The sequence below is a fragment of the Hippopotamus amphibius genome, chromosome 3, assembly GCF_030028045.1.
Source record: "Hippopotamus amphibius kiboko isolate mHipAmp2 chromosome 3, mHipAmp2.hap2, whole genome shotgun sequence".
Lineage (NCBI taxonomy): Eukaryota > Metazoa > Chordata > Mammalia > Artiodactyla > Hippopotamidae > Hippopotamus > Hippopotamus amphibius.
The window spans coordinates 105,825,883-105,848,868 of record NC_080188.1 but is presented as its reverse complement, the minus strand read 5'-3'; the positions used below and the strand labels follow the sequence as shown (position 1 = coordinate 105,848,868).

Sequence of the window (22,986 nt, the reverse complement as noted above, 5' to 3'; positions counted from 1 at the left end):
CTTAAAATTCACAAAAATGAGTGAAGACAGGAATTTTTAAATCCAAAAAATATTATAATAGAAAGTACACATCTGAGTACAAATCCTAGGTTTTCTACAGTGTGCATGAAAATGCCTTTCCTTAATGTTCACAATTGTTCAATGGGAACAAATACATTTATATCACAATATTGGGTTATATTTAATGAGAAAAACAATGTAATATTATTTAATATTAAAATTTTCTAGGTGACTAAATTGGAATAATTTAGACTTATATTTCAACTTACTGTATGAGATAGACTTTTTTTGACCAAATCATTGTACATCTGCTTTCTTTTTTTTGGGCTATTATCCCATTCCACAGCTACTTATGTGAAACTAGTGAACCACACGATGTGATTGTGGCAGTAGATACAACTTTTAGGCAAAAAATAACAGAGCATTGCTTTTATTTTGTTTTCCAGTTTTTTTTCTTGATGCACATATCACTAATTTGACCATTTAGGCCTCCACAGCTGATTATACTGTTAAAATGTTTCCAAATTTAACTTTATACCAATGTAAGATTTTTCTGCTTTCATATACTTATTATCCTTGCAAAGTCCTTGGGTATATTCTTAAGAAATATTTCTGTCAAAAATAAATCATGGCTATTTCTTTAATATATCATACTTTCTTAAGGATTCTTTAAATTATTATAAAAGAAAAAACACTCAGTAATAAATCATACAAGTTCTAGAAGTTATCACTGAAAGAATAAAATCACTACATATGCTAGAAAGTAGTGTTTTATTTCTGGTATGTTTCCCTATGCTGTCAGACTGTTTCTCATTCTGTTGAATATGAAAAAGAAAAGTGCATTAAAAATTGTGGTACACTTGAAACATTGTAAATCAATTATTAAAAAAAATTTGGGAAATAGAACCAACTCTCAGACAGATGGCACGTGGTCACTCATTGTCTTACATGGTAGTATTTCAATAATGACATTGGCTTGTTAATCTCTAATAAAAACTTTCAGTCATTCTTCTCAAACAAAAAAAGGTGAGGAGTCACCTGTACCTGGTCTGAAAATCTTCATGATTGAAAAAATATTAAATATTACATCTACCATTTTTAGAAGCAAGATTTCAGCACTGTGGGCCTTGTTTGTCCTTCAGTGTGTCACAGAGCAAATAGTACTCAAAGGAGTAAAAAGTCATCAGTGTATAAAACCATGAATATAAAAATAATTTATATTCATAACATGAAACACACTATATTTTTAACATATTAGATTTCCATTCATAAAGAATGAATCAGAAAACCAGCTTAAAACTAGTCATAGAAAAAAAGGAAAGATTCTTGTCATTATCTTTCCAGAAAGTTCTTCCCAGATCCATGTGAAGATTTTTTTAATACAAAGAATAAATAGCCTTATAAATTTGGGGATACTAATTAAAAAACAATACTGGTAAGAATAAAGATGTAGATATAGGGAAAGGACTTAAGGATGCAGCAAGGGAGGGGAAGCTGGGACAAAATGAGAGTAGCATTGACATATACATTACCATTGTGAAATGGATGGCTAGTGGGAAGCTGCTGCATAGCACAGGGAGATCAACTTGATGCTTGGTGACAACCTAGACAGGGAGGGGTAGGGAGGGTGGGAGGGAGGCTCAGGAGGGAGGGGATATGGGGATGTATGTATAAATATAGCTGATTCACTTTGTTGTACAGAAGAAACTAGCACAACATTGTAAAGCAATTATACTCCAATAAAGATCTGAAAAAAAATAATATGCATAAAGAATATATATATTTATTTAATTTTTAGAGAATTTGAAATTTGAAAAAATATAATAAATTTAAATTTTGACTTCAGTGTACTACAGATAACTCGTACATTACTCCTGTGAAAACGCACACACACAGGATATCTTATAATAATAATAATATTAAAATTTCCAGCTTAGTTTAAATGGTTACATTATTAAAATAATATAAACCATCAATTAATAATATAAATATGTATTAATGTGTTATTTTGGCATCAAAAGATTCAGATCTGTTAAAAGAATTTCTCTCTCTCTTTGTCCTTCCATTTCTCTATCTCTCTCTTTCTCATCTTCAGCTTATATACAAAGATATGTATGAAAGAGAGTCAGGAACAAAACAGAAATTAAGCACATAGGAATAAGCACAGTGAAAACAAATAAAAATATACGTGCCACATCTTCATCTACTCCTCTGTCAATGGACATTAGGTGGCTTCCATGTCTTAACTATTGTAAATGGAGCTGCAATGAATGTTGGGGTGCATGTATCTTTTCGAATTATGGTTTTGTCTGGATATATGCCCAAGAGTGCATTGCTGGATCATATCGTAATTCTGTATTTCATTTTTAAGGAAACGCTATACTGTTCTGCATAATGGTTTTACCAATTTACACTCCCACCAACAGTGTAAGAGGGTTCCCTCCAGCCACACTCTCTCCAGCACTTATTGTATATGGATTTTTTTTATCATGGTCATTCTGACCGGTGTGAGGTAATACCTATTGCAGTTTTAATTTTTTGATTGGGTTAGTTTTTGTTTTTTGTTTTTTTACATTGAGCTGCATGATCTATTTGTGTATTTTTACTATAAAGAAGAACCAAATAGTGCCATTTGCAGCAACATGGATGGACCTACATATAGTTATATTGCATGAAGTAAGTCAGATATGGAAAGACAAGTATAATATTGCTTGTATGTGTAATCTAAAAAATATGATACTAATGACCTTATTTACAAAACAAAAAAAGAGTCACAGATGTAGAAAACAAACTTATGGTTAGCAGTGGGGAAGCAGGGGGAGGGATAAATTGGAAGATTGGGATTGACATATAAACACTACTATATATAAAATAAATAACTAAAAAGGACCTACTGCATAGCACAGGGAACTCTATTCAATACTCTGTAGTGACCTATATGGAAAAAGAATCTTAAAAAGCGTGGATATATGTATATGTATAATTGATTCACTTTGTTGTATACCTGAAACTAACACAACATTGTCAACCAACTATGCTCTAATAAAAATTTTTAAAAAACAAATATATGCAAGCAATTTTTGAAAAATATATAAGTAGTCTACAGAAGGTATTCATCACAAAATACATGTTGACTGACATACACAAGGGAAGTTTTACTTTTACTATAATTTTAACCTTTATTTAACTGATGTGTCTGAGGTAGCACAATTATGGAAGGTGATGAACATTGTATTTGGACTCTAAACCTTGTATTAAACATCAGATTTAGCACCTCGTGTAACACTGGAAAAGTAACCTGCTTCAAACCAAAGAATAACTAAGATTGACCTAAGTTATTGTGCATGTCTTGTCAATTATCAATATATGGACATGGTGTGATTGCAGAGTGCTTATTTATGAAATACATTACATGTGGTTTATAAAATTAAAATGCTTTCATTATATGTGGAGACATACATGTGAAATATGACTTCCAAATTTTATTTACCTACAAAATATTAATAGGGAATTAAAATAGGTTCTTCATCAAAGCACGGACAATGAATAGGCACCAAATCAGAAACTAAGTATTGCTTCTTTTAGTTATATATATTTCTTATACAGTATTAAGATATATTAAAGTACACTTCTTATGAGATTAAACCCAGAGGATCTCAATATTCTATGGCATCAGCCACCTTAAAAATACATTTTTGCTAGTGCATTCTGACTTTGAACATTACAGTAAAATACAAGTGTGTTTGCTTAAATTCCACTGGTAATTTTGCCCATAATTTTTTTCTCATGACTCTCGACTTCTCTGATTTTATCTGTAGTGCAAGATGGCAGTTTATGAAAGAAGGTATATTTTAGCACAAATTGTGTTCCATTAGAGTAATTGTCTACTTCACTGTAAGGTATTGGAGGAATGATAGTCAAAAATATAAGGTTTATCTACCCATTGAAAATGCTCTTCACACAGGCTTTCTGGCAACTAATTTTTAAGGAAATTGGAGCTGATTGTGTTTATGTCTTACTGATTTTACTTTAAGAGATAGAAGCTAGAAAGACAAAAATAGAGATCTCAAATGGTTAACAAATCATGGTCATACTGGATAACTAAAATCAAATCAGTTCCTCAACCCTCATAGAGTCAGAAAACAAAGTACCATACATCAAGAGAAGAGTAGTACAAACATTAAGCTTGAGAAGAAGGAAAGCTACATCTGCAGTAGCAGCTACTGCATGTTATTATATGGCCAATAGATGTTAGAAATTTTGTGTACATTACATAGCAAACTGCAAACTAACTCAGCATCCTTTTATAGATGAGAAAACTGAGAATTACCTGACCTATAACTTGATCAAGGTCACAGAGCCAGGATTCACATCTAGGTTTCTCTGCCTCCAAATTTTAGGTTACTTCCACTTGACTATATTGCAGACTTATTGTGAGATGCTGTAGTTCTGGAAATGTTATCCTCTGGAAACAACACAACATTTTCATGTATTTTAATTCTTTTATAAAGCTGCAAGCTTAAGCAGACCATTATATTAAACAAAACAAAATAACAAAAGCAAACAAACAAAAACCCTGGAGTGGATTCTAGATCAATTAGCTAACTGGCTACATAAACTTTAAAAATTTTTATATCCTTCTATAAGGAAAAAAAACATGATCTCCAAATGTCACATATTCAATGCTCAGTTAATAATTAATTTTATCTCCATTTAATAGCCTTCCTGAATTTGAAATATAACACCTTATTTCCACTACTTTTATTCTGACTTGTTATCTTCCATTAGCGAAATTAAATAAAATTTCTAACTTACAGGCGTATTGACCTAAACATGTAAAGAGTCTTTCCTATTTTCCCTGTTATGTTCTCTGAAATTCTCTCATTTAATTTTTATTCAATTCAGAGTTAACTAGAAATTTCTACCTCAGGTTTACATACTAAAACATAATCTAGTTTGAGATTCAAGGTTATAACTTCTGGTATATCAATATTTTGTAAGCGATGAAAAACCTTTCTCTTACCTGTGGAAATGCACTGCTCATTTAATTAAGGTGTGCTATGGATAATAAACATTTGGATCCTTATACTAGGTTCTCAAGCTCTTCTTGAAGTCTATGGGGATGCCCCAAGGAGAAAACACACTAACTCTCCTCTGGGACCAAAAAGTAACAAGGTGTTTTTTGTTTTTTTTTTCTCATGGTAACAAGAGAATGGACCTGGAGCAATGAACTACATGATAAAAACCACTACATGAATGCACTTTGGCCTCTGGTACAAAATGATCCTTCAGTGGAAAAAGAATATGCAAAAGACTGGAAAAGAAATGCAATGATACGGGATGTGGCCGTATCTGACACTAGAAAGCGGCGTGCCATTGTGTAGATAGGTTACATTCTTTGAAATCCAGTTTCTTCTTCCTGAAATACAATCTGTTTACTTCTCTCAAAATCCTATAAACATACACATAAAGAAATAATATGAAAGCATAAGCTGTGGCAGAATTTGTAATCCTTTAATAAATAAAGATTACAATACTCATTTGACTTTAAAGGTGCTACACTTCTAAGTAGTATGAAAGCTATTTTAAAACTCATTGAGTAGTTAATAGAGGACATAGATATAAATAGATGAATAGAAAGTATTGACAACAGAAATGGGAAAGCATACAGATAATTGTTCTATGTAATAGAATATCAGAATATTAGAGATCTGTTAAAGACAAAGGTCAAAATTTGAGTTGTGTAGCGCCATGTCTTGAGGACCTTTTATATCGATATTAATATATAGACTAGTGCTAGGCTATGTACTTAAAGAAATTCTTCAAAATATTGCAAAAAATACATTGATGTTTAAGCTCATGCTGAGACTCTAAATTAGTAGATAGGGAATGCTGGCCCTGGAATCTGATTCTTAAAAAAAAGATACATGGCAAGCAGAAAAGAAGGAAGGGAGGGAAGAAAGAAAAATGATACTGATACTCAGCCTAATTATGAACAAAGTATCTATTAATTAAATGGAATCCCAAATGATCTATATATTCAGTGCAGCCCTAATTAAAAATAAACAAGCATTTCTGCAAAAATTGCCTAGGTAATTCTACAATTTCCAAAACAAAAAAACAAAAAAGAGAGAGAGAAACTAAGGGAGTCAGGGCAATTTTGAAAAAGAAAAAAGTAAGATTTGCATAATTTAACTTCAATATTTTCCATAAAACTAATCAAGAGAGTGTGGTGTTGTTGAAAAGATAGACCTCTAGATCAATGGAAAAGAACAGAATCTTCATCAATAGATTCACACAATATAGTCAATTGATTTTTAACAATGTTGCTAAGGAAAATCCATGAAGGAAGGATAGTAACTTTTTAATGGCACTGAATATGTAGAATAACATTATGTCACAAAAAAAGAGTCATGACTCATTCTTTGCATTGTATATAAAATTTTCTCAAAATACATCTTAGACCTCAATGTACTATAATAGCATTTCTAAAGAAAAAATAGGACAATACTTTTTTGACTATGGATTAGTCACAAACTTTTGTATAATACACAAAACTCATGAACCATAGAGGGAAAATGATAAATTGTACTTTATCACATTTAAAATCTGTTTCTTGAGAGCCATTGTTGAGAGAATGAGCAAACCACAGACATACAAAATATTTGCTAAACAGCTGTTTGATAAAGAACATGAATCCATGTGTCTTTTTTTAAAACAAAATATTTGTTAATTTATTTATTGGCTGTGTTGGGTCTTCGTTGTTGTGCATGGGCTTTCTCTAGTTGTGGGATGTGGGGGCTGCTCTTCATTGTGTTGCACAGGCTTCTCATTGCTGTGGCTTCTCTTGTTGCAGAGCATGGGCTTTAGGTGTGCAGGCTTCAGTAGTTTTGTCACATGGGCTCAATAGTTACAGCTTGCAGGCTCTAGAGAGCAGGCTCAGTAGTTGTGGTGCACAGGCTGAGTGGCTCCATGGCATATGGGATCTTCCCAGACCAGGGCTTGAACCCATGTCCCCTGCATTGGCAGGCATATTCTTAACCACTGTGCCACTAGGGAAGTCCCCATGTGTCTTTTTGAATTATGCTTTTCTCAGGTTATATGCTCAGTAGTGGGATTGCTGGGTCATATTGTAATTCTATTTTTAGATTTTTAAGGAACCTCCATACTGTTCTCCATAGTGGCTGTATCAATTTACATTCCCACCAACAGTGCAGGAGGGTTCCCTTTTTTTCTGCCACCTCCCCAGCACTTATTGTTTGTAGACTTTTTGATGCTGGCCATTCTGACAGGTGTGAGGTGATACCTCATGGCAGTTTTGATTTGCATTTCCCTAATAATTAGTCATATTGAGCATGTTTTCATGTGCCTCTTGCCCATCTGTATGTCTTCTTTAGAGAAATGTCTATTTAAGTCTTTTTTTTTTTTTTTTTTGATTGGGTTGTCTGTTTTTATGATATTGAGCTGCAAAAAGATGCATGCACCCCAGTGTTCATTACAGCACTATTTACATAGTCAGGTCATGGAAGCAAATTAAATGTCCATCAACAGATGAATGGATAAAGAAGATGAGGTACATATATACAATGGAATATTACTCAGCCATAAAAAGGAATGTAACTGGGTCATTTGTAGAGATGCAGATGGACCTAGAGACTGTCATACAGAGTGAAATAAGTCAGAAAGAGAAAAACAAATATCATATATTAACACATATGTTAATATGTGGAATCTAGAAAAGTTGTACAGATGAACCTGTTTGCAAGGCAGAGATAGAGACACAGACGTAAAGAACAAATGTATGGACACCAAAATGGGGAAAGGGGGTGTGGAACTAACTGGGAGTTTGGGACTGTTATATGTACACAAATTGTATAAAGTAGATAACTAATGACAACCTGCTGCATAGGACAAGGAAATCTACTCAATGCTCTTTGGTGACTTAAATGGGAAGAAAATCCAAAAAACAGGGAATATATGTATATGTATGGCTGATTTGCTTTGCTACAGCAGAAACTAACACAACATTGTAAAGCAACTATACCCCAATAATAAGAAGAAAAGAACCGGAATCCAGAATATGCAAAGCACTCTAAAAATTCAAAGATATGAAAACAAAAGAGAAGACAAATAAAAATGGGCATAAATTTGAACAGACATTTCACCAAAGAAGTACACAAATAGCAGCTAAGCCCATAGAAAATAATGTTCAACATCATTTGTGATTAGTGACATACAATTTGAAACAACAACATGATCCCATAACCTCTATTAAAATGGCTAGAATTTTTTAAGCATGATAATAAGTGACAATACAAAGTGCCCACAATGATGTGGAACAACTAGAACTCTCATCCGTTTCTGGTAGGAAAGCAAAATGGTGCAGCCCACCCAGCGATCTCACTCTGTGTTATTTATCCAAAATAAAAGAAAATATGTCTACACAAAGACCTGTGAACCAATATTTATAGCAGCTCTATTCACTATATTCTAAAGCTGGAAATAATACAAATCTCCAACAACTACTGAATGGATAAGCTAACCATGGTACGTCTTCACAACGAATACCACTCGGCCATTAATAGGAACAAACACTGATTTATTCAAGTACAAGGATGAATCTCAAATACACCCTGCTGAGTGAGAGAAGCCAAACTCAAAAAAGGTTGCAGGCAATGTGATGCCACCTGTATATCACATTCTAGGTAAGGTAAAATTGTAACATGGAGGACACATCTGACACATCTGTTCTTGAAAGAACTGGGGGGAAAACGGAGATAACTGACTACAAAATGATCGGAGGGGACTTTTTTCAAGGCCATAGAAATGTTCTATATAATGATTGTGGCTACACAATTGTATAAGTCTACCAAAATCCATATAACTGGTACCTATAAATGGCGGGTTTTTCCATATTTATATTAAAACTCAATAACCCAAGCTTTAGGAAAAAAGAAAAACTATTACCTATGTTAATCTTTGTTTTAGAATAAGGTTATTTTTAAAGGGGAGATAGACATTAGAAAACAGAATTAGGCAGTCTTCTTAGCTGCTGCCAATATTATACTCTTCGACTTTGTCTCATTTACAGTTATATTCAGTTAGCAAAAATTCTTCAAGTCATATGCTTATGATATGCACATATGGACTTTTCTTTATATTTTCTTCAATAAAATTAAAAAATGGATCAAAATCTCATGTTTTTTCTTTCTAGTAAACTTTATAAACCCCTGTTATTTCAATGTTCTTTAATTAGTGAGTTTGCTATAATTTATCTGTGTATTGATTTTATATTTGTATGAGTCATGTTTTAATCATTTTGAAAATTGTGATTTAGTACCTTTAGGTGTGTCAGTTTGTATCAAGTCAATTTTTTCCTTTACTTGAAATCAATTTTGTTTCATATCTATATTCTCTTTCTTTAAATATTCCTTCTGTAGTGACAATTCATTCTTGTATTTTGCTAAATTACTCTTAATTTCTGAGTTTGTATATTATTTCTATTTTTTTTTTTTTTTTGGTTAATTATTTTGAGGTTTTGGAATCATCTTTACCCATCCTCCTAAAGTCTAGATATCTCATTTTGATTCCTGGAGGCTTAGTCATTTTAAAATTTTGTTTTTTATTACTTTAAATATATGTGAGTAGTGCTTTTATACTGCTTTATAGCCTTACTTGATGCTCTGATTTTAGTAACATTGGGATGCTATTTGCTTTTCTTGTTTGTTTCTTTGTGTTTTGGTTTATTTTTGTTTTGTTTTGTTTTTTTACTTTTTGCAAAATATCTTTATATGGAATTCAATAGTAATCCCTTTTTTTCCTTCAATGTAAGAGGGTGAGTCACCAATTATCCACACCCTGGCTTTAGAATTTACAGAAGTTTTAATATATCAGGAGTTGATAATTTTGACTCACCCTCTTAATATTAAATGAATAAGTATTGATATATAGAAATCTTATAAGGCTGCAACTGAATTTGACATATAGAAAAATTTAGTAGCATTATTGAAAACAAGTTTAACATATATTTGTTCATGAGATAGTTTTTTGTCATGAAATAAGCTTTTTTGTGAAAAAGCAGTATCCAGAATTTAATTAATACAATATATTGAAACATATTTTAGAAAATAATTACTTTTCTTCAAATAAAAGTTATTGAGGAGCAATCAGATACAATAAACTGTGATCATTTTAAGTGTATAATTTAATGAGTTTTGACAAATATGTAATCCAGAGCAATTACTACCACAATCAAAATATAAAACATTTCCATAACCCCCAAAGTCCTGCTCTCTTTCCGAGAAATCCCTGTTTCTTACTTCCAGTCCTAAGGAACTGCTGATCAGCTCTATATCTATGTACATGAGATTTGTCTTAGCAGAATTTCACAAAATTTAGGTAATACGCTATATGTTCTTTTAGTACTTTTTTCTTTTTTTCTTTTTTTTAATTTTGGCCATGCTGTGGGGCTCCTGGGATCTTAGTTCCTGACCAGGGATTAAACTCAGGGCCATGTCAGTGAAAGCATAGACTCCTAACCACAGGACCACCAGGGAACTCCCAAGGACTGTCTTTATCAATCAGAATAATATTTGAGAAACATCCATTTTGTCACACAAATCATTACTTTGTTCTTTTTATTACTGAGTAATATTCCACTGTATGGATAAAACACGTTGTTCATCCATTCACTTGTTAATGAGCATTTAAATTGTTTGCAATATTCAGCTATTATGAATAAAGCTGCAATAAATATTAGGCTAAAAGATTTCTATGGATATAACTACTCAGTTCTCCTGGATAAATACCTAAGAGTGGAGTCTTCCAAGGCATTAACACATATATGTCTCCATTCATTGAGATATTCTCTAATTTCTCTCTACAGTGTTTTATGGTTTTCAGTTCCTACAGTCCCAAGTTTTGACTTCTTTTGTTGAACTTATTTCTAAATATTTTATGCACTTTATATGTGGGTGAGTCAAAAATTATCTGCACTCTGGCTACAGAATTTACAGAAGTTTTTTTTGTTTTTTTTTTTAATCCTTTCTTTCTTTCCTTGTTTATTTATTTATTTGGCTGCACCTGTCTTAGTCACTGCATGTGGGATGTTGGTTGCAGCATGCGGGATCTTTTAGTTGCAGCATACAAGACCTTAGTTGCAGCATGTGGGATCTAGTTTCCTGACCAGGGATTGAACTCAGGCTCCCTGCATTCATAGCATGGAGTCTTATCCACTGGACCACCAGGAAAGTGCCCAGAAGTTTTAATATAATCAGAGTGTGGATAATTTTTGACTCACCCTAGTAGTTTTTAATGTTAATAAAGCCATTAGATCTTAGTTTGAGGATCCATTGGCATATCTGATGATTGATGTGAGGCCCACTTGCCAAAAATATTGTACTTTTTAAACATAATATAGCTTCAAGAGGTTGATAGACAGACAGAACAAAGACGATGTATGTAATAGGGACTTTCTGAATGTAACTATTTGTAGTTTTTCTTTTCAGCTGAGTTCCTTAAGCTACAATTTCCTAGGTTAAAATAGAATATTGGTCTGAGAAATTTAACTTCTTTATATTCTTTATATACAGTTGGCCCTTGAACAACACAGGTTTAAAATGCAGGGGTCCACTCATACGTGGATTCCTTTCAGTAGTAAATACGATATCACTACCGGATCCTCAGCTGAATCTGCAGAAATGGATGAGCTGCATGTATGGAGGGTGGACTATGAATTATAGATGGACTTTCAACTGCACAGGAGGGCAGGCACCCCTAACACCTACACTGTTCAAGGGGCAGCTGTGTATTTCTTATATAATTATTTCATATGTGAACTGGAAATGGGTTATGTATTAAAGAAAACAGAGAAGGCATCAAGTACTTAAAGTGTTTTAGGCCTTCTAAGATAATGGATCAACTTCTGGCTAATTCAAGCTTAGAATATCACCTAAAGTCCCACTTTTACCACCTGCCCCATCAACTTTTAATTCAGAGATTTAGGAAATTTACATTTAGGTAGAAAAAATGTAATTGTTCTTAGACTAACTCATAAAGGACAATTATTATTTAAGTATGTATGTAACTGTAACAGAGAGTGTGGAATGCTACTACCAGAATCCCTCATAACTCATTTTAAGATAAAGACAAAAAAAAATTTTCTCTCAGCACAAATAGGCTAGACTGGAGGAATACACACTCAAGAGATGGGAAGTTGGGTTCATTGTAAGGAAACCTTTTAAGAAGTAGTAATTTTAATTTTAATTTTCTTGATGACATTCTTTAATCTAAGAAAATAAAGAGAATTGATTTTTTTATCAGGTCTTGCTCAACTACATTAAAGCTCACTGATGTTTGGATTGGCTTTTGTTTTTGTTTTTGTCTGTGTATTTATGTGGATGTGTGTGTGTGTGTGTGTGTGTGTGTATGTGTGTGTTTCTGACACTAGGCACAGGTAATGTGTTCTGAAAAGCTTCCCTTATTAAATCACCGAGCAGGCATCACTATCACTATCACTATCAATTCTATTGAAGCTTTCTTCAGAGATCACATATTCTGGGGTTTTTTCCCATTTTACTTACCCCACATTTCTTTCCATTCATTGTAACACTCAGGAAATGTAATACTTGATGGGAGCCATTAGGTTCTTGAGAGTTTCCTAAATCCCTCAAGAAGCACAGGGGAGCTTTTAAGAATATATTTATTATATCCTTTGATCACAAGAAGAACTCCAGGGACTCTATGCCCATTTGAACTACGGTAAATACATAACTGAACTTTTTCTCTAAACCTATCTTCTGACATGATTGTTCTTTGACCAACTTCACAGCATGGAGTCTGTGCCTTCCCTTCTCACATTTAAAGAAGTTTGCATTTCAATCCTACTACTTGTTAACTACAATCATTGACCTAATTTATATATCACTGTAAACAACAGACAAATTTATCTATTTTTTCTGTGTTGTGGTTTCGTTTTTGTTTTGGGGGCATATAGAGAAATAAGCCATGAGAATGGATGATGATGAGGTTCATAAATGAATAATGTTTGGGATATTTTTTTCATCCACTGGTAAGCACAATTGATGTACTTTGAGTATTCAGTGTACATACATTCTGCCAATCAGTTAAAAATACAAGGATATAGATGAAGAAGAAAAAAAGAGATGTTCAGATTTTAATGTTATACAGACTTCAAATTACAGGGGAGGGAGGAATGTGTAATTTGGCTGTTATCCCCATCCCTATTCTACACTGAAGTCTCTTTTTCTATATTAATATCAAAGTTGTTACACAACTTCTCCAGAGGATTGAAAAATCAATGTTTAAATTAAATTTGGAATATTTCCGGAAGGATGAATTTCAATCTACATCATAACTACATACTCCTACGGGGATTTTTCACCTGGCACCATAGATACTCTAGAGCTAACATAGATATTTCCTTATTTTTTAATATTTCAGTAATCTTTCAGTGTTATTCTTTTTTCTGAGTTTTACCTACTATACACAAGGAATAGCATCTCCCCAGTGAAAGGATGATAAAGCCACCAAATATAATATTTTATTCTGTAAAAGTAAAGTTACTAGCATCCAGAATTATTTATAATGCCTATTTTTATTTTTATATAAATGTGAAAAAGTTCAATTTTGTGGACCAAGTGTGTAATAAACATGTGCATTGATTAAATGGAAATTACAATACATGTGCTAAGAAACATGTCACAACATCATGAAAAACAAAGCATTGCAAAGAAGTAGCTGTATGTTTTCTAGGTTGTCTTTACTTTACAGGCTTGCTTTACTTCTTCTTAGAGAAAGTGTAAAGACTCTGTTTCCTCAGTTCCCTGAATAAGTCACTGCAATTGGATATCAAAGACCAGTTATAAGTTTTGTTCATCATGTTTCATGGTCCAGCTCAGAGTCCCTCTTCCCCCATTCCTAGTGGGCACTTTTCTCAAAGCCAATGCCTCTGGCTATTTTCTAAGGAGGACTCCAGAATTTTCAATATTGGGGCCTTGCCTTTCTTCATATTCCAGTTTAAAAATGTAGAATATGAACTAACCAGAAAGGTGTAAATGAAAAAACTCAAGTTTAAATGTCACAGTACAGTTTATTCCTATTCATTTGTATCTTTGACATTGGCTACTATTAAATTTGAAATAAGACTTTTTACAAAGAGTTTCAATGATACCATGAATTAAATTTCCAACTTCAGTTAATATACTTTATAAACTGGATTTTACATATTTTAGAATGAAATTGACTTATTTTCTTCACACTAAGAGCAGCATTTTGAGTGCATCCTGAAGCTAAGACCCTAATGTTTTCTTTTGTCAACTCTTGGAATTTCCTATGGAACAGGCAAATAAACAGTGCTTTCAGAGACTAGAAATTTCCAGTTAAATTTTTCTAATTTTATAGACAAAACAACCAGAGCAGAGACGTCAATAACTCAAGGCATACTGCTAGTTAGAGATCCCAAGCAGTCTTAATAATGCAGCATGACTGTTCTCAATTTATTTGTTAACAGGTACCAAGATAAAAAAACACATGGCCGATGTTAATTTTACATTGGTGACCGAGTTTATCCTTTTGGGACTGACAGTGCTGAACTGAAAGTGGTCCTCTTCCTGTTGTTCCTGTTTATCTATACCATTTCCTTGGTGGGGAATCTAGGAATGCTCCTTCTAATCCAAATAACTCCCGAACTCCAAACACCCATGCATCATTTCCTTAGCTGCCTGTCATTCATCGATGCCTGCTATTGGTCAGTCTCTGCACCCAAAATGCTGCTGAACTGCCTTGTTGAACGGGAGACAATCTTATTCTCCACGTGCATTGTGCAGTACTTTTTATTCATGTCACTCCTTACCACCAAGGGGTTCCTGCTGGCACCAATGGCTTATGACCACTACATGGCCATTGTGAACACTTTACACAGTGGCTATGACAAAGATAGTGTGTGTGGTCCTGGTCAATGGGTTATGTGTAGGAGGTTTAATTAACTCATTGACACACAGTTGGTTTGCTGAAATTGTCTTTCTGTGGGCCAAATGTCTTCAGAAACTTCTTAACATGACCTTCCCCCACTGCTGAAGCTGTCCTGTTCTGACACATCCATGAATGAATTGTTGCTTTTAATCTTCTCTGGCATTATTGCCATGATCACTTTCATGACTGTGATGATCTCCTACATCTTCATCTTTGCTGCTATCCTGAGGATTCGCTCAGCAGCCGGTAGACACAAAGCCTTCTCCACATGTGCATCACATCTTATGACTGTAACTCTATTCTATGGCTCTATAAGCTTTAGTTACATTCAACCAAGCTCCCAATATTCCTTAGAACAAGAGAAGGTGGTATCTGCATTTTATACACTGGTGATTCCTATGTTAAACCCTTTGATTTATAGCCTAAGGAACAAGGAAGTGAAGAAGGCTGTGAAAAGAGCTAAGTAAATGAAACATATTCCTTGTTAATTTCATACCATATGTGCCCTAAAATAGTAGACTAGTACTTTGGATAATGGTCTGTATATGAATTTATTAAAATTACAAATTTACTTCTGTTTTATGACTGATGGAAAAGGCCTGGAAGAATAATATGTCATAGAACACATGGCTGGTTATTGTGTAAACTAACTCAATAAACCATACTAAGATATATATTAGTTATCTCTGGACAATTGTTAACATTTTTATTCCTGTATGTGGGTAGAAATAAATATATACATACAGATATATAGGCACACAAACACACACACACATAAACATAAAATTCATAAATAATGATATATTTCAACTTGTTTTCTCTTTTGAGCACAGACAAAAAGCAAAATAATTTTAAAGCATAAAGTATTGGTACTTGAACTAACCCATAAAACTGACAGATACATGTTCCTGGAATTAGCCTGAAATATTTATAATCAGATATTCTGCAAAATAAATATAAATACTCAAAAATAGTCAGAAAGAAAACTTGTTTCTTGATTACCTTTCCACCTGCAGGGGTTAGTCTAAACCATTTCTGTTTTTCTGGCCTGTTTCCATTACTGCACATGAAATTGAGCAAGGTGGAATGCCACGGTTTCACTACCACTTCACATGGAAGGGCCACTAATATTCAGAGAAAACATACCCTGAAGAATTTTACTTCATGTTTAGAAAGTGTGCCTCCAAGTTAATTAAGGAACCATTATTAACCAGACTCAGTCCCCGCTTTCCTTTAAGGATCTTCCAACATCTTCTTTTAGACATTAAACAAAAACTCCCTGAAAGTAGTTTAGGTAGGAGAGAACTTGTTCTATGTGGTCTAGGTGGGGAAAACATATGAAGCCAATTGTTTTCCCTTCAATTTAAATTATATGTACAGGTGCATAATGATAAAATCAGGCCCATAAATACTGATTGTCCCATAGTGGTCTCTTTTCTCTAAATTGCTGTAAATTGGATTATCTGGAAAACAAAAACAGTATTCTAAACAATACCTTCATTTACAAACAAAATTATACTGAATTTTTGGAGTTTGTTTTAAATACTGAAATGACTAGTGGCAAGCAAGCTAAGCAGCACAATGAGACATCTGAAGACTCAATAAATATTGTCTTGTTTTTAAACTTTATTTTTTCCACAGTGGCAGCTAAAATCATACGTGAACGCTTCCACTATCTGAGAAGATAGTAAAGTGAAATGCTTATTATATTAGCCATTCATGCAGAGAAATTCATATGAAAGTTTACTTTTCAGAATGAAAGTGCAATGACACCACTACCACCAAGAACGACATGTAATATTTGCAGAGACTTTCACGATTTTCCAAACACATTTAATATGTTATTTGAAATTGGCTCCTACAAGGCTGCATTCATGTGTGAGGCATCATGTAAATGCATTTGTATGAAAGTTCTAATTTTCAAAATAAAATAAAATAAAATAACAATGGTAATAAGTAAACCTAACTTTATATAGTTCTTCATGATTTTCAAGAGCATTGGATATCTTGTATCCTAGAGTAAGAAACACTAGGAATGGTATAGAGGAAGGATAATTCAACTCAAAAACTAAATTGAACTGTTTATAATTTTTTAATAAATTCTGTTAAAATATGTACTCTGTAAAAGAAGGGGCTGGCCTTCCAGGATGCAGATAAAATAATGCAGTTTACTAAATGTGAGTGTGTGGGTGGGGGGTGGTTTTATGGAAAAAAATGATTTTTGTGTACTGATCTTCAACTTACTTTAACCAGGAGATACTATATATTATACTGTAAATAGAAACTGGCTCCTCAAATGAGAGGAAAAAAAAAAATCTCTGACCTAGAATTCTATGCCAAATGGAGGGTGTGTGGCACATTTGTATTTTGTAGATTGGAAAATTCATAATATACCATATTGAAAAATTAGTAACATAACAGAAACTAGTAATATACCATATATATATCCTGCAAGTAAATAAACTGGGTTAAGCAGATTCCAAACGTCTTTAAATGACACATACAATTAGTCGATAAGAAATCAATGAGGACTTCATCAATGAAATATCTGTTGGTATTCCCTCATGTGAAATATCAGGAAAAAAATTGAGAATGGGCACTTGTAGCTCTAGTCCCTGCACCTCATACATACAACTGATGACTGTTCAATATCAACATTTAGAGAAATCAGGGCTCTGCAAATGTTTATCTCACATAACTTTCCTCTAAGCACTGGGAACCTCTATCAAATATGTGTTAGTTTTATTCTGTATGTGTAACCTTGGAATTTGCAATTTGGAAATGGTCCAGCTCATTAGGAAAATAAGTTGCTGACACCATCTAGATTGGTCATGGCTACACTGCCATCATGGTCTTCTTTGATACTTATTAAGAGGCTCTCAAGTCAATGCAATGAATTTATGTTTCCAAGATTCGAGATTTGGTACAGTGCCATTGGCACATAGTGATTACATTGATCCCAACTTTGAAGGAAGTTTTCAGCTGTCCTTGACCAAATGTGGCTTGTGAACCAATTCCAATGCCCAGAATCATGACATCTGAGGATCATACAGCCACTCCATCCAAAGCGTAACCTGAAGAAAGAAGAGGCACTAAAAATGTCCTAATGGTTGTCTACCTTCCCCTACAAAACCAGAACTTATTCAATTTTACTTATTAAACAGTGTATTTTTTCAATTCAAGCAACACATAGCTCTCTCCTTTGAGACCATATCAATTAGTCTTAAATATGTGTTAGGAAGCCTTAGAATTCATATATTCTCATTCTTCATTCTTATGCTCCTCGGATATTCAGTTTTTGCTAAAATACCATCTTGAGTCAAATTTTTCTCATTTTGGATATTTCCTATCTTTTCCACTATTCTTTATGCAATATGGTTTCAAATTCCATCATTTTAACATTCACTTCCTAGTTTCTCAGTATTGAAACCTTCATGGAAAAATTGTAAAAGAAGCACAGATTTTTACATTAGACACTCATCATACTAAAATTATTGTTCTATCACTTCTTAGAGTGCAGACTTGGACTATTCAATTATTCTGGGCCACCTCTAATGTGAATCATATGAATGATAATATTCAATTAAATACAATCACAGAATGATTAGAGATAATATCTGTGAAGTGTCTGGAATCCATTGGACATTTAAGATGTAGGAAGCATTCCAGCAAGATCCTAATTAAATTTTGGTTGCCAAAGAAAAAGAAATACTCCTGTTAATAAAACTACTTGTACCTTTCCCTGTGTGTTAGTCTATTTTTACTATTGCTTCATTTTAAAATCACTGCAAATTTTCACTACCTTTTCTTGTGCAGTTGTGTTTTTTGGTTTGGTTGTGTTTGAACCATTTCAGTGACTTCTTATTTGCCCCTCCCCCATTTTCACATTTAGCCTAACTTTTCACTCTACATTTACCTCCTTTTATATTTTCTATTATATCCCCCAAATATCAGCCAATTCAATATTTCTTAAAATTACTTTTATGTTAAAAATGGTGAACCTGATATTTATTTTAGTATCTTAATTGCCTAAATTACTTCAATATTAAAAGAAAATCTAGTATATGAAAACACACACACACACAAACACACCTAAATTCTATTTCTTTTGAGTTATCTCACATTGGAATATGCATATTTTCCATAATTATTATCAACAATAATGTATTTATAGAAGCACATAGTCATCAAAAAATGGAACTTCCCATTCTTTAAAATACACACATATATATATCATCAAGTTATGTTAATCCTAATTATAAACACCAGTGGAGTTCATTTTTAATTATTCACTTTTTCCTTGCAGGGTCTCATATAAGTTAGACAAAGACATATGTGACAATTTTCCTTAAGACCGAGAAAAGGCCAAATACCTAAATTGTTATAATTTGGAAAGATAGTGCTGGGACCTTACTTTCCCCAGGCCTCTTGCCAGCTGTTTTGATGAAACCTGGTGTTCACAGAATCGGTGGGGACTGCATCCTCCAAAGGTCTTGAGCCAAATATAAACACAAGTCAGGAAACTCAGAGAAAGCATCAGGCTGCCTCTTGACACCAAGTAGGTGCTGCATTTATGTGCTCTAATAAAGGGATTATAAATGTGTTTTCTACTCTTCAAAAACAGCAACTCTCAGTACATGCTGTGAGTGGAATGTGAAGAAAAATCATCTGCCTCAAATCCATTACAATTACTGAGATAAGTGAAATAAAACTAGACCTTTACCAAGTCAACTGGCTCTCTTGAAATACTTAGTGGGCTTATTCCATATTTCATCAGGTAGCAGTGTTTAAAGCTTCACATAATTATGTAAATTACTAGAGGGAATTTTATTTAAGATCTAAGACTGATTATTGCAAACTGTTGAATTTCATTAAATCTGAGGAAGAGCAACTATTTGGTGCCATTACCAGAGCTAATTTTGAGACTCAAAGATTAATTTATTGTATATAACTAGCTTTATAGCAAAAGAAAATTGGTGTGAAAGGCAGTCCAGATGAAAATTATTATTTATTAAGTGAAAAGTGATATAAGAAGAAACTCATCATCAAAGTAACAAATTGGTTTGGTTAAAAACAAGGTTAATCTAGATAAAGCTAACTAAACAAAACTAAACCAAAAAAATAGTAAAGATCCAAAAAAATTACTCTGGTCAAAAGCCATTTGTCCAGTATGTTAACAGATAGTCCAGTTTCTCTTCTCCTTATTTGTTTTACTTTGAATAGACAACAAATATTTAGAGAGTACCTATGGTGTACAATACAACTTGCACATATTTTCTTATTTAATTCTCACAACTACATCTTGAGCAAGGCTTATAGATGAAACTAAGAGATAGACATGAAACCACAGCTTGATGTGGTAAAAAGTGACTAGTCATTCTTTATTACTTGTTGTGTTTTGGTAAAATGGACATAACCAAAGCTATCTTGCAGCATGGTTTGCAGTATTTGAATTCTTATTAAATAACTTACTTTACAGCACACTGATAACAAAAGGTAGAGATCCAAGCCCACTCACTCTATATTCAATATCAGGAAAATATTATTCCCAAATCATGGGTTGTGGAACATCCTATTCATTAATATTTAGTTAAAATAAAATCAATTCTCAAATAAATGTGAAACATTCTATATTTATTTCTCTTATTGGAACTGGTAAGCATAGTCATATACTATGTCCTCTTGTAAGTCCTGCAGTAAAGAAAGCATTCCTTAAAAATTATTTAACCAGATGTTTCCCAAATATACTAGAAACTTGTTTTCCATGAATTTTGGGTTATAGGATAAAAATCTAAAATAAAATTAATGATCTAACTATTCCTGCATAAAAACCCAGTAACATGTGTGATGTAATGTGTCAAAAGCATATGCATTCTCTTTGAAATTAGATTTGAGACCTTTTGACTGCCGGGATTAAAACATATTGAAAAAGTTTTCTGCCTTAATCTTAACAAAAAAAGTGAGATATGGACTAATTCAAGCCATTGGATAATAAATTCTATAGGAAATCAGAGGATGAAGTGATAAATACCTGTTGGAGTAGCAGAGAATGACTTCCTGCCACAGTGAGTTACATTAGAATAGAAAACATTTGAATTTGTTTCATTCTATATTCCAGACACTCCTAATTCTCTTTTTCCTTCTTTATGGATAATTATTAATTTCATTAGATATAATATACATGTATGTGTATATATGTATATATATATTCTATTCATTTGTTGTTTTTATTGTTTAACGTGTCATGTATTTTTTTGTCTAAGTTAAAAAGATGTCATAGAAAATAATTTTGCTAGATGTCTCAAGAATTTACCTATTAAATACTGAACTTTTGGTCTTTGTTAAAGGATATATTCCTTAACATATGAGGTTCCTGCCTTGTGTCTGGAATTTGTACTATACTCTTACCCAGGATCTATCTCCTGAACTTTCTTTATTTAACAAGATTCCTACCAGAGCTCTTCACAGAAATTTTAATTTCTCCAGGGGTTCTTATGTGGTGCATAATGCCAGCTTATATCCGCTGGTGAGGCATTGGTCTAGGTAAACTTTTGTATCAGGTTAACTTTTCATACTTGCAAGAATTGAAATCATGGTGGATCATTATTAACAAAAATCATGCAGTGTTCTAAAGACACTGCTAGATGGAATTCATACGTTCAGGCTATACCTTTGCTTATTTTCTTTCTTCTCTCACTCTTTGCAGGTCTATCTTAGAGGAGCCACATAAATGGCTAACAGCAATGTCAGTAGGATAACTGAATTCATCCTCCTGGGGCTGACAGATAACCCTGAGCTGAACGCAGTCCTATTTGTGCTGTTTTTCTTGATCTATCTCATGACTCTGCTGGGTGACATTTGGATTATCACGAGCATCCTGGCTAGTGCGCAGCTCTATTCTCCCAAGTATGTTTTCCTTAGCCAGTCGGCTTTCTTGGATTTCTGCTATTCCTCAGTCTTTATTCCTAAGCTGTTGGTGAACTACATAACAAGACTGAAAGTCATCTCCTACATCGGGTGCCTCCTTCAGTATTCCTTTGTCAGCATGTTCCTGACCACGGAATGTTTCCTGCTGGCTGCCATGGCATATGATCGGTACCTTGCCATTTGCTGCCCACTTCACTACAAAGGTCTCATGACCCCCACGTTCTGCATCCACCTGGTCAATGTTTCCTACCTACTAGGTTGTGCCAACTCACTCACCCACCTGACTGGCTTGCTCAGTCTGTCTTTCTGTGGTCCCAATGTCATTAACCATTACTTCTGTGATATCCCATTGCTTTTTCGACTTGCCTGTTCTGATACCCAATACAATGAGTTTTTATTTACTGCCCTCTCTGGAACCACATCAGTGGCTACCTTTCTGATGGCCATTAGTTCCTATCTGGGCATCCTTCAAACTGTCCTGAAGATACAGTCTTTGAGGGGCAGATACAAAGCCTTCACCACATGTGCCTCCCACCTAACTGTAGTGACTCTGTTCTATGGAACAGTTATATTTACTTATCTGGGAACCAGCTCTAGCTACCTACAGGATAGAGCCAAAATCTTATCCATGTTCTATACCTTTTTGCTGCCAATACTAAATCTTCCGATATACAGTGTAAGAAACACAGAGGCCAAAGAAGCAGTGAAAAGAATTATTATGAGAAAAATATTTGCTGAGTGACTATTAATTTTCAAGCAGAAACATTTAAGGACTATTGATTGGTCCCACATGCAGGTACATTATTAAATATGTGTGAAACTTGGAGAAAAGAAGGATGGTATTTTAAAGTAACATATGTGCAAAGATGCATTACTTATTGGCTTTTGGAAACATACACACATACATTACATTATATTATATTTTATGTGTGTGTATATACATATATACATACTCAATACATTCTGTCAAGAGGGAAAAAAACTTTTCTTCTACTCTCTTAGGTTGGGGTCCTTACTAATAAAGGGACTGTGAATTAAACTGACAAAATGTAGGTTAACAGGAGAATA

The 22,986-nt window shown here is 33.5% G+C and overlaps 1 protein-coding gene and 1 pseudogene across 1 annotated transcript; both read left to right on the top strand.

The window, feature by feature from the left end:
- Window positions 1-14,586: 14,586 nt before the first annotated feature.
- Window positions 14,587-15,458, top strand: LOC130848526 (olfactory receptor 1052-like; annotated as a pseudogene).
- A 6,263-nt stretch (window positions 15,459-21,721) lies between these two features.
- On the top strand, window positions 21,722-22,660 carry LOC130848372 (olfactory receptor 1052-like). Its single transcript, XM_057726829.1, has one exon. It carries the CDS (start codon window positions 21,722-21,724, stop codon window positions 22,658-22,660), a length of 939 nt encoding a protein of 312 aa, XP_057582812.1.
- Window positions 22,661-22,986: the final 326 nt, after the last annotated feature.

Bases quoted from the DNA above. Each gene is read 5' to 3' on its own strand.
- LOC130848372 (XM_057726829.1), top strand. From the start codon at position 21,722: ATGGCTAACAGCAATGTCAGTAGGATAACTGAATTCATCCTCCTGGGG.